This window comes from Scyliorhinus torazame, chromosome 16 (assembly GCF_047496885.1).
Source record: "Scyliorhinus torazame isolate Kashiwa2021f chromosome 16, sScyTor2.1, whole genome shotgun sequence".
Lineage (NCBI taxonomy): Eukaryota > Metazoa > Chordata > Chondrichthyes > Carcharhiniformes > Scyliorhinidae > Scyliorhinus > Scyliorhinus torazame.
In genome coordinates, this window is record NC_092722.1 from 167,820,539 (window position 1) to 167,833,678 (window position 13,140).

The 13,140-nt window shown below is 44.6% G+C and overlaps 1 protein-coding gene across 3 annotated transcripts in view; it reads right to left on the reverse strand.

Annotated features, from left to right (window-relative positions):
• Positions 1-13,140, reverse strand: part of ablim1b (actin binding LIM protein 1b) — a 521,461-nt gene that overhangs the window by 43,556 nt on the left and 464,765 nt on the right. For 2 of the 3 annotated variants that reach the window (XM_072479452.1, XM_072479451.1), the window contains exon 14: positions 2,115-2,219. The exons of the other annotated variant lie outside the window; for it this stretch is intronic. In XM_072479452.1, the coding sequence (XP_072335553.1) occupies positions 2,115-2,219 (105 nt within the window). The remainder of the gene's footprint in view (positions 1-2,114; positions 2,220-13,140) is intronic. 3 annotated transcript variants of the gene reach the window in all.

Consider the following 13,140-nt stretch of genomic DNA (forward strand, 5'->3'; position numbering starts at 1 on the left):
ATATAAATATTTCAGGATTGTTAACATAAAGTAAATTATGGAGAGCAGTATAAGTATATGAAATGGGATACGGTGTGGTAGGCTTGGTGGTCTATCACCAAGACAGACTCATTGTTGCATTAGACAGGGTTAATACAGTAACTTGCAGGCTCAGTGTGTCACTGTGCAGGCTCAGTGCACCATTCAGGTGGCCCCAGTACCCATCATCAGACAGGATCATTAAATGACAATGCAGGGTTGGTACAACTCTAGGCGGGAACAGTATTGTAAGGTACGTAACTTAGAACTGTCTGTATGGCACAGGCTGAGGTTACTGTGCTGCTGGACAGGTGCAGTGCAACACAAGACATGGTTAAATGGGTGTGACACTACACCAGGTCAGTATGTCATCAGGCAGATTTAATGTGTCACTCCACAGGGATAATGCATTGCCTGTGAGCCACTGTGTCACTGGGCAGAGTGAGTACAACGACTGTTAACTCAGTTTTGCGGTTTATTTAGACACTATATTGAATTAGACAGCATCTTAATCATTAGTAAATATATGACTGATATCTCTCAAGAGATTTAGAAGTAGTCCATGAACAGATCAAAGGCAAAATAGAATGGCACAAAGCTTACCTTTCTAACTTTAACTGATACATGATTTGGGATTATCAGTCTACTCTATATTCATTAACATAAGTCTCTCAAACTTGATTGTGAGGAATGTACTTCAATAATAAACTGCTTGAAGCGGAACACTGGATTATGGAATATTAGCCTCATTGTTGCTGATACGACAAATCAACGCAAAACACACAGAAAACACAATGTGCTGGGCGAGATCTAAAACACTAACACAAGATTCCTTAGTGTGCCGATACATATTTCCAGTTCATCAATTCAGTGCATGGATCTGCCAAGAACTTGGAAATGGGTTTTCAATTCCGAAGCTGTATTCTCTAAGAGGGATGTAACTGTGTGTTGGAATGGGAAAACCCCGAAGACTTACACTTCATCATTGCCACCTCAAACAGACCATGCCCATTTCTGTATCGTTATTTGATTATTTTAACTCATATATTACCTCTGCTATCTGCAGGCAGAAATTGTTTTGATATCATTTTTTTTCTAATTTAGAGTACCCAATTAATTTTTTTTCCAATTAAGGGGCAATTTAGCATGGCCAATCCACCTACCCTGCACATCTTTTTGGGTTGTGGGGGGCAAAACCCATGCAAACACAGGGAGAATGTGCAAACTCCACGCAGATAGTGACCCAGAGCCAGGATCGAACCTGGGACCTCGGCGCCGTGAGGCAGCAATGCTCACCACTGCGCCACCGCGCTGCCCATTGTTTTATACCGGCGTTGGACTGGGGTGAGCACAGTAAGAAGTCTTACAACACCAGGTTAAAGTCCAACAGGTTTGTTCAAATCACTAGCTTTCGGAGCACTGCTCCTTCCTCAGGTGAATGAATGCTCCGAAAGCTAGTGATTTGAAACAAACCTGTTGGACTTTAACCTGGTATTGTAAGACTTCTTATTGAAAAGATTGCCTGTATCGTCCATTATTTGTCTGCTATAGTTTTGCTTCATGCTGGCCAGGCTCAGTAATATACTGTCAGGTTAAAGCATGAGCTTTGAAGTAAAGACAGGTGAAGTACAGAGAATAATAGGTTGCTGCTTTTTGTTATATCCAAAAAGATAGAGAGGTAGGGTAAGGAATTATAGCTCATGTTTGAACGTTTGCTGCTGAACATCCATCCAAAACTAGCAAAATCATAACCATTAATGGTTGTACATTACAAAACAAAGAATTGGACTTCTGTTCAAAAATGCAACCTTCCAAGCCCATTTTAGAAATCTCCAAACCAAATTGGATGGGTGCGAATTCCAGGCATCAACATGCATTTTACACATATCCACATTGTGAATGCTGTCTGGTGACCTGTATGCAACCCACACGTTCTATCATGTGTTAGTGAGTGACTGCACAGACTTACTTTACAAATGTGAGCACAGATTTAAAAACTGCTTCCAAAGAACCTGTGAGGAGAAATGGAGACAGGACATAGAGACATGGCTACAGCCTACACTGCAACACTGAAACTGACGTGGTTTACCTCCTACCTGGAAGATGGAAATGTTTGGGGGCCTGAACATAAGATGGTGTCGGGGGCCTGCTCTCTAGCCGAATAGGGAGAGGGGAGTTCCGACCACTGGATGGCTCATTGCCTCCAATAAGAAAAGTAGAGGATAATGAGAATGGGATAGAATTATTTTTATTTCCATTTTTATACAACAAAAACGGATGTGCAATAATAAAGTAACAAAAATTAATCCAAAAAATACTTTACAGCAAGGTGCCTCTGATTATATTCTAATGGTGTGTTAATTTAACTAGCAAACTTCACACATTCTTAAAGGATGTTAATGAAAAAACTTTCACTGAGTAATGTCTTTCAAAATTTTGTTTCTAATAAAATACAGAAAATAATTCTATTTTAACACTAATGAACACTGGACCATTTTGGAGCGATTCTATAAGGCAATATTTCAACATCCAATTTGGCTATATAAATATGAAATACATATTCATATATCAAGGTCAATATGTATTATAATTCAAGCAGGTTAAATAAACTACATTTATTTGCAATTGCTGAAGAGCTTCCATCGTTTGAACTAGAGATAATAATTTATAAACTGAATTATCTGAATAGAATGATATCCTTTCATTAATCATTGATTTTGAAAGGGCATCTCTTCAAGTTGGTCTGTATGCAGAAAATTAAAAGTCATAATTCATTACACATGAAATATTGTAAAATCTAACGTAAAGATCTGTATTTGATTCTCATTGTAAGCCAATATAGTACAAGAGGTTGATTATACACAGCATAGCTTGTGAATAAATTAATAAAATTGACTTAAATACTGGGAGGATGTTACAATCTATCCCTTAAGGCACCATCATGCTCAAAATTATATATACATAATCCTGTAATCTAATTTAAAAATGTCAATAATTAAAGAACATCCTGAGCCAAGCAATTGCCAAAGATAGCTTCGCCACCAAACATAGCAGGAATCCAAGGCCAAGCAGTGGAGGTAACTCCAAATGTATTTGTAGCTGTACTGACAATGTCTTCTTGGAGTTGGATTGCCAAATGTCTATTTCCCACTAACACCAAACAATGTCCGGAGAATACATCAGAACAGAACAGTGAATGGCTCTGGTCGCTGTTATGTCAGAGTGTACAATGCTAAAATTGGAGATTAATGGCAGTAACTTACAGTGACAGTGTTTTTAAGGTGGTAAAACATCCCAAGGTGCTCCACAGGTGGGTTACCAATCAAAATTTGACATCAAGCCATATAAGAAGTGAGTTCAAAGAAGTGTGTTTCAAAGAGCCTCTGAAAAGGGGGAGAGGTGAAAAAGCAAAGAATTTCAAGGCAGCTGGAAATGTGGTCGCTAATGATGGAGCAATTAAAATCAGAGACGTGCAAAAGTCAAGGGCTGGAATTCTCTTTTCCCTCTGGCAGTGCATCCCGCCCAAGGCTTTCCCAGCAGCTTGAGGTGACTTCAATGGGAAATCCCATTGACAATGGCAGTAGGATAGAATTCCGCCGCCACCGAACGGCGCGCTACAGAGAAGCACACTGGCGGACCAGAGAATCCAGCCCACGGAACTGGAGGAACACAGAGGGTTCTGGGGGTTGGAGGATGTTACTGAAGTCAGTGGGGGGGGGGGGGGCATAAGTTCAGGGAGAGATTTGGAAGCGAGGATGGGAATTTTAAAATTTTGGTGTTGCTGGACTGGGAGCCAATATATGTCAGTGGGGATGATTTTTTTTGCAGTTAAGTGTGCAGATAAGCAGAATATTAGGAAGTTATCCAGGAGTAGCAGCACCATTCATTCAGCATTAAAAGATCTTGGGCAGGATTTTCAGTCCGTTCCCACTGGCGGGATCTTCCAGTCCTACCCACAGCGATGCCCACCGTGGGCTCCCCAGCAGCAGTGGTGCAAACAATGAGAAACCCCATTGACAGTGGTGGGACCGGAAAATGCAGCTTCCAGACAATGGTGGGCTGCCACGGAGTAGAGGGAGGTGTGGAAATTCCCACCCCTTGGGCGGAATTCTCCGTAGCCCGACACCGAAATCGGGATCAACGATTGAGTGGAGAACGGCTTCCGACGGCGGAATTCGGGCAGGCGGCAGTTTGCCGCCGGTTTGCGATACTCCACCCCCTCCAAATCGGCATCATCGCGCCGCGCACAGATGCAAGGCGGTTGGCGCGCCATCGGCCGGCCCACTCGTGATTCTCCGATCCCAATGGGCCGAGTTCCCGACGGTGCGGGCCACGTGTGGTCCCAGCGGTCAGGAACCAGGCATGCCAGCTGCGGACAGTGTCCAGTGGCGCCACATTCGTCCGTGGGGGGGGGGGGGGGGGGAGGCTTCTGCCAGAGCTGGGAGGAGTGTTGGGGATGGGCAGGGGGTGGGCTGTGTGGTCGGGCTGGGCGGGTTAGGGTTCCAGCATGGCCAGTGCCATGTTTTCAGGCACGGCCAGTGCAGCTCATCAGCCCTGCGCATGCACGGCCAGGGACCCGCCGATTCTCCGGCCGTTTTCCGCATGATCCTCGGGTGTTCCACGCGGCGCCGGTGTTAGCCCCTTACCAGTACCGGAATCGGTGAGGGGTTCGCGCCGATTTTCCCGTCGTGAACTACCCGTGGATCCTCCGTTGGCGCCGGCACTTAGCCGCAGGAACGGAGAATCCAGCCCGTTGTCTTTATCCCAATCTACTAATTGTAAAACTCTTGTTCTTTTCAACATCCATACCACAGAAAGCCAAAATGCAACACAAGGCTGTTATGTTTTCTGTGCTTGTAAGTATTCAAAAGTAAAACCTTGAGCAATGACATACCTATGTAGAAGGGAAGAGCTGCAACAGATGTTGAAACACAGATGGCTAAGCGGGATTAAAAAGTAGAAAGCATGCTGCAAACACAGAGTAAAGAGTAGCATATTCTGTTTCTCAAACATCTGTGAAATGCTGTCTAGAATCAGGGCTCAATGGATGCAGTAAATATTACTTCTTTGTTCCAACAAAGTCTATTCAAGCTTCAACACTGAAAATTAAAAAAAATAGCCTGTCCTGCAGAACAGGTATTTGGCAACAGCACAACAATTTTGGAATGACTAATGCACTAACATCGTACATTACACAAAAACAAATCGCCTTCGGGGAATATAATTGGTATCATGAATGGAGTCAGTTGTCTTGCATCCTTTACATTCCTTCTCCACTGACACTTGACACCATTCTAACAACCTATCCTATCATCAGAAAGAGTTATAATTTACAATACAAGCAAACAGGGTCAAAATCATATTTTACTGGGGCGACATGTCTCAATCATTAAATCTGTCGGATTGAAGGGTATTAATGTAACCTCTCCACATTCTTTGGAGATACCAGTTGTCTGGGAATGTTTTGAGCAGATCCAAGAAACTCTCGGCATCATTTTAGTACAGGACTAAAGGATGACATAAAGGATGGAGTATTTGGATAAGTAAAACTATTTTTATTCCTGCTTTATAATGTTTTATCATTGCTTTATGCTTCAGGAAAATATTTATGTCTACAGTGTTTACTGGTTCAGACACTTGTGGTTAAGCGTTCTAATGCCTTTTCATGAATTCCAAAATCCAGAAATAACATGGTCCCAAGCATTCCCGACTAGAGACGTTGCAGTCCATGTGACACAATTAACCAAATTAGTTACCACATTTCTGCCATTATCAACAAGACAATTAGTTAAGGATACAAAAATTTGCATCTGCAGCCAAACTACAGGTGGCTAAAGAATTGAAGTTCTTAAAATCTGCCTCCCACCTCCAAAGTAAAGGCTCAGAAGTTTAAAAAAAGGTTATTTTTAAAAAAAATCAGTGACAATAGCAAGATCAGGTTAGATTGGGTAGAAATGTAATGAAAAATAGTTTTAAAATTATTTTTAAAAATGGAAAGAAATGAGACTGGGGAAATACAGAACAAACAGAAATGAAATGACAGAACATTCTGAGGCCCTGCATCACAACTACATGCAATGATTGATTTATTGGAAAATCATAGGTGCATTGACAGAATTATCCTCTCATTAAACACCCACCATTTTTCAATAACTTGCCTGCTATGTTAGAGACACTGAAAGGTCCTACCTTGGTGTTTAAGTTTCATACATTTTGTATAGATGTTGACAGCATATTTTAATGCTATGGTATTAGCATAATAACAAAACTGCTCCTGACATCTCTAGCAATATGTTGCTGCAATTGTTAGTGTTTGTTTCAATGAGTCAGTGCATTGTCTAAGGGTTTAAACAAGGCAGAATGATTCACTCCTGCAGCAAGCTTCATCTACTGTTGAAGGTCCTGGGTCACTGATGAAATCTTGGTGCACAGTTATATGGTAGGAAATTTTAAAAGAAAAACAAACGGGAATGCACAACAGGTCAACTGTATTTGGAGGTGGACGAGCGGCTCATTTTCTGGGTCACTGACGAAATGAAGTCTCCCGCTCTCAGGTGCTGAGGACTGCATTTCCGATGTACTTTTTTAGCATCTGAAGTAATACGAATTCATCTTTGGAGATGAATTTTATGAACTGTTACTATTTTAAGTCACAAGTTTAAAAAAATAACGGAACTATTGAAATCATATCGAGCCTGAACACTTTAATTTGACAAAATTATTGCTGTGGTGTTATGGCCATTGGAGAAAGAAAATGTCAAAATATTTCAGGCACAAAAATTAAAACATTGTCAACAGTGGCAGCTTAATGTACCCAATGGCCATGATAATAACTTCCAACAGGAAATACATTCAGAAATGACTCTTTATGTTCTGAATTACACTGAACAGTTAATATTATCATGCATTTCATGCATGTTGGAATCCCTATACTTTAACAGGTTAGGGTAAGGCTTCACAATGTGACAGAGGATACTGAAAACCCTATGCAGCACCTTGAGATGTTTTACTACGTTAAAGGCGCTACATAAATGCAAGTTATTGTTATTGATGTTCGGAAACGTGGCTGTTTGGAATTGTAAGGTTGTGTGGGAAATTGGGAAAGGTGTCGTGCAGAACGTGTAAGAGCTTCTCTGTGATGAAACATGAGCACATTTAAAAGGTCAAAACATATATTTGATCACAGCACGTCAAAATCTAAACAAATCTATCAGAATAGTATTGTTGCTCTGTTGTCACAACTATGAAGCCTGTGGCTGGCAGGCTGCGTTGTTAATTTTAAATATTTTAAATTAAAAAGATAATCCAGCAAAGCATACAGAAAATTCCGAGAGCAACATAGGTACAGCTAGAGTCTATTGTCTTTGAAATGGAGTAAGTTGAAGGGGAGACAGCTGAACACGAATATACGGAGGTTGTTAGGGGTAATGATGATGGCCCCACCAGAGGGAGAAACGGAGATAGTAGTGGCGATGGATGCCGAGAAAGCATTTGATAGAGTGGAGTGGGATTATTTGTGGGAGGTGTTGAGGAGATTTGGTTTTGGAGAGGGGTATGTTAGATGGGTGCAGCTGTTGTATAGGGCCCCAGTGGCGAGCGTGGTCACGAATGGACGGGGATCTGCATATTTTCGGCTCCATAGAGGGACAAGGCAGGGATGCCCTCTGTCCCCATTATTGTTTGCACTGGCGATTGAGCCCCTGGCGATAGCGTTGAGGGGTTCCAAGAAGTGGAGGGGAGTACTTAGGGGAGGAGAAGAGCACCGGGTATCTTTGTATGCGGACGATTTGCTACTATACGTGGCGGACCCGGCGGAGGGGATGCCAGAAATAATGCGGATACTTGGGGAGTTTGGGGATTTTTCAGGGTATAAATTGAACATGGGGAAAAGTGAGTTGTTTGTGGTGCATCCAGGGGAGCAGAGTAGAGAAATAGAGGACCTACCGTTGAGGAAGGTAACAAGGGACTTTCGTTACCTGGGGATCCAGATAGCTAAGAATTGGGGCACATTGCATAGGTTAAATTTAACGCGGTTGGTGGAACAGATGGAGGAGGATTTCAAGAGATGGGATATGGTATCCCTGTCAATGGCAGGGAGGGTGCAGGCGGTTAAGATGGTGGTCCTCCCGAGATTCCTCTTTGTGTTTCAGTGCCTCCCGGTGGTGATCACGAAGGCTTTTTTTAAAAGGATTGAAAAGAGCATCATGGGTTTTGTGTGGGCCGGGAAGACCCCGAGAGTGAGGAAGGGATTCTTACAGTGTAGCAGGGATAGCGGGGGGCTGGCACTACCGAGCCTAAGTGAGTATTATTGGGCTGCTAATATTTCAATGGTGAGTAAGTGGATGGGAGAGGAGGAGGGAGCAGCGTGGAAGAGATTAGAGAGGGCGTCCTGTAGGGGGACTAGCCTACAGGCTATGGTGACAGCCCCATTGCCGTTCTCACCGAGGAACTACACCACAAGCCCGGTGGTGGTGGCTACACTGAAGATTTGGGGTCAGTGGAGACGGCATAGGGGAAAGACTGGAGCCTTGGGGGGGTCCCCGATAAGAAACAACCATAGGTTTGCCCCGGGGGGAATGGATGGGGGATATGGAATGTGGCAAAGAGCAGGAATAACGCAACTGAAAGATCTGTTTGTGGATGGGAAGTTCGCGAGTCTGGGAGCGCTGACCGAGAAATATGGGTTGCCCCAAGGGAATGCATTCAGGTATATGCAACTGAGGGCTTTTGCGAGGCAACAGGTGAGGGAATTCCCGCAGCTCCCGACACAAGAGGTGCAGGACAGAGTGATCTCAAAGACATGGGTGGGGGATGGTAAGGTGTCAGATATATATAGGGAAATGAGGGACGAAGGGGAGACTATGGTAGATGAACTAAAAGGGAAATGGGAAGAAGAGCTGGGGGAGGAGATCGAGGAGGGGCTGTGGGCAGATGCCCTAAGCAGGGTAAACTCGTCGTCCTCGTGTGCCAGGCTAAGCCTGATTCAGTTTAAGGTATTACACAGGGCACATATGACTGGAGCACGGCTCAGTAAATTTTTTGGGGTGGAGGATAGGTGTGCGAGGTGCTCGAGAAGCCCAGCGAATCATACCCATATGTTTTGGTCATGCCCGGCACTACAGAGGTTTTGGATGGGGGTGACAAAGGTGCTTTCAAAAGTAGTAGGAGTCCGGGTCGAACCAAGCTGGGGGTTGGCTATATTTGGGGTTGCACAAGAGCCGGGAGTGCAGGAGGCGAGAGAGGCCGATGTTTTGGCCTTTGCGTCCCTAGTAGCCCGGCGCAGGATATTGCTAATGTGGAAAGAAGCCAAGCCCCTGGGGGTGGAGACCTGGATAAATGACATGGCGGGGTTTATAAAGCTAGAGCGGATTAAGTTCATCCTGGGGAGGGGGGGGGGGGGGGGGGGGAGGGAGGAGGAACTAGAAGGACTCTCAGGGTTGTTAATATATACTGTATAGTATGTATAGGTTGTTGCTACAGATAATTATATATTGGACTGTTAAATTATATTTTTGGAGAGTGTTACTTGTGACAAGGCAGTTGCCAATTAGGGCTAGTTTTCATTTTTGTTATTTATTATTTATTCATTTTTTGTTTATAAAATAGGTCATTGTTATTTGTGTTGTTATAATATTGTGTAAAGGATGCACAATGTACTGTGTTGGTTGACCAAAAATTTTCAATAAAATATTTAATAAAAAAAAAGAAATGGAGTAAGTTAAATTTTGAATTAATGTGACATTACAGGATTGCATTAACCCGTTACATATTGTGTAATTCTCATTATTGGTTGGGTAAACTTAAGGGGTGGGATTCTCCGTTTCTGCAGCTAAGTGCCGGCTCGAACGGAGAATCCGCGAGAGGTTTACGTGAAAAAAAAATCAGCGCGAACACCTCACCGATTCCGGTACTGGTGAAGGGCTAGCATCGGCACCAACCAAAATTCACGCACCAAAAATGGGCGGAGAATGGCCGGATCCCGGGCCGCGCATGTGCACGGCTGATGACCTGCAGTGGTCACACGGTACAACATGGCACCGGCCATGCGCGGACCCAACCCGACGTCCGTGACCCCACAGTCCACCCCCTGGCCACCCCCTGCCATTCTCCCAGCCCTCCCAAAAGCCTCCCCCGGCCAGCACACGTGTCCCGCACCGTCGGGAATCGGCCCATCGAGGGTGGAGCATCGTGGGTGGGCTGGCCAGTGAAACGGCAACGCTGTTGCAACGGCGCTCAATGCACGTCGCGATGATGCCATTTCCGAGGGGGCAGAGCATGGTTAACCGGTGTCAAACGGGCGCCAGATCAGATTTTGGCATCGGAGCCCATTCACCGCCCAATCGCGATTACGATTTTGGCGTCGGGCAACGGAGAATCCCGCCCTAAGTGTTGCTGTTAAAGCAGAATCCGTGGACATTTACAACCAAAAACTGGCACTGCACCTGGACCGATTCAACTACTGTTGAGGGGCTAACAGCAGTGCCATGTGGAACATAATTGATTCCAATGAAAAACGGCGTGGGATTTGCCGGGTCCATGATCGACACTCGGGAGGCTGACAAGCTGCAGCCACGCATATACATTACACTGCCTACATGCACTTATCCCAACCACAAATATGGCACTGGTTATGCTAGAGTGCGCCCATACAGTTTGGTGGGTCGCCAGGGGGAAATCACCCATACGACCCATGGCGCCAGGTTCAAAGTGGGCTGTTAGCTGTGTGCGCAGCTGCATGGCTGCTTTGTCGGCTGCGGCAATGGTATTCCATGCTCGTCCTCCCTGACCCCTCCGTGCCACCCCCACTACTTCCTCCGGCCCTGGCAGAAGCCCCCGCGGCCAGCGGCACAACTGTCAGCAAACTATGGCAATGATGGACACCTTCCATATCCCCTCTCTCTCCTTCAGCAGCCGCCTTGCCGGTTTCACAATTTTTAAAAGCACAATTGAACCACGCCGTCGGGAACTCGGCCCATTGGAGGCGGAGAATCGCGGAAGCCCCGGAGAATACCAGGTCGGGCCCGATCATGATACGCAAACGGTGTCTACTGTACGTGCATTGCAGAATGCATTGACGCTGCTGTCGAGGTGTTGGAGCATTGCGATTTGGCGTCAAATCAGCGCCTGGCCCGATTTTGGCGTCAGAACCGATTCTCTGCCCAATCGCCTTTCCCTATTTTGATGTCGGCTAACGGAGAATTCTGCCGATTGTGTAATTTACTTGGATGGTGAAGTTTGGCAGCAGCTATGGGTCCAAAGGAAACATGTGCCTAATGAAAATGGTAAGAGTCGAGGGATATAATCCTTTCATTGACTCAACTGAATCAAGAAATAGAGCCAAGAGTGTGTAATATTGCAAATCATTTCAGACCCAATTTCTCTGTGTGCTTTAGACTTATGTATATCCCTTTAGAGCTGTTGAATAACATAGGAACAGAAACAACAAAGAACCACAAACAACTTTGAAGATGAACCTATTTGCTGAGATTTTCTGAGTTTGTTTCAGTATATGCCATTGACATTAAATTAATTTAGATCAGTGTTGCATAATTGTGTTGTGTTAAGATATCATGCACCTTTGAGGGTATGTGTCTTAGACTACTATCAATAATTTACACATTTCGACAGGATGTGATGTATTAGTCCTATGACTTGTAGTCAGTCTGCAGTGATGAAAGTCAGGTGTATATTACGAGCCTCCGTGTGAAAATCGCCCACTTATGGTCACATAGAACATAGAAAAATACAGCACAGAACAGCCTCTGTCCCAGATTAATCATAGATTTCTTTCTTTGTCTATTTTTTCTTCAAAAATTTAGACGGTGATCATAAATGTAATGAAGTCATCTTCAAATAAAGAACCTACATTATTGTTTCACCAATACCTGTGTACGATTGGTATGTTTATGTCAGAGAGAAGAATGTAACTAAGTGGATTTGCATTCCCTGGAGTGTGGAAGGTTAAGGATAATTTAATTGATGCGTTATTAAAATGATTAAATAATTGGATTGGGCAGACAAAGTGAAACAATTTCCTCTGGTCTGGAAGTGGGCTGAAGGGCCCAGAAAAAAGGGGTATTGTGGTGTCTGGCCCCTTTAAGAGGCAATCAGTCAAAAGGATCACATGACCCAGAAAAAACAATCGGGGACCAGAAAGCTATTAGCGGAGACAGATGTAAATTTACAAGAGGCGCTGGAAATAGCGCTTGTGATGGAGAGCACAGAGAAGGGCACACAGGAGCTTCGGAGTGCACAAAATGGCAGCGTGGTTCATCAGTTAGGGTGGAAGCTGCAGGCAACAGTGGTGCCAAAAGTGAAGACATTGGGCAAAACTCTCTCCCTCACGATGCTGCAAACGCGAACTGCGATCGAACGGAGAATCAGGAGTCCGGTCAAATTCGGGGTCCGTACTCAGCGCCAATTCAGGTGCCACTCTCCAGCCCTTCGCTGGCGGCGACAACAAGATTTGCGTCCTGCATATCCTGAATTGCTTCACAAATAGTTCCCCCAAAGGGAACAGTGATGCTTTTGGTTGGTGGTAAACCTATAGAAATGGAAGTATACATGGGAGCAACCACTACCATAATAGGGGAACACACATAAAGGTACTTGCAAAAAGGGGTTCAGCCTTTGGGTTTAAGGAAGACATCAGCAAAATTGGCGACCTAAACAGTAGAAGCCATCAAGATCATGGGTACTACCACCGTACCAGTGAGATATCAGTAGCAATTTGCCCAACTCCCATGGATAGCTGTGTCAGGCCGAGGACCAAATCTACTGGGCCACAACTGGCTCAAAGAAATTAAACTAAATTGGACTGAAATGTTTCAAATAAAAGAAGGAGGCCTGCTAGAATTAATAAAGAAGTACGAAATGTACTTTGTGATGAGCTAGGGAAAATCCACGTGGACCCAGAGGCTGCCCCACGGTTTGTCAGCACCAGGCCCTATCCTATGTCTTGGTAGAAAAGGTGGAGACAGAATTGAAAAGGTTAGAAGAACTGTGAATCATCCGGCCAGTCCAGTTTGCAGAATGGGCAGCCCCCATTGTCCCAGTGGTAAAGCCAGACAAGACTGTCCACATCGGTGGGGACTACAAATTGACAATGAATCAGGTGGCCAA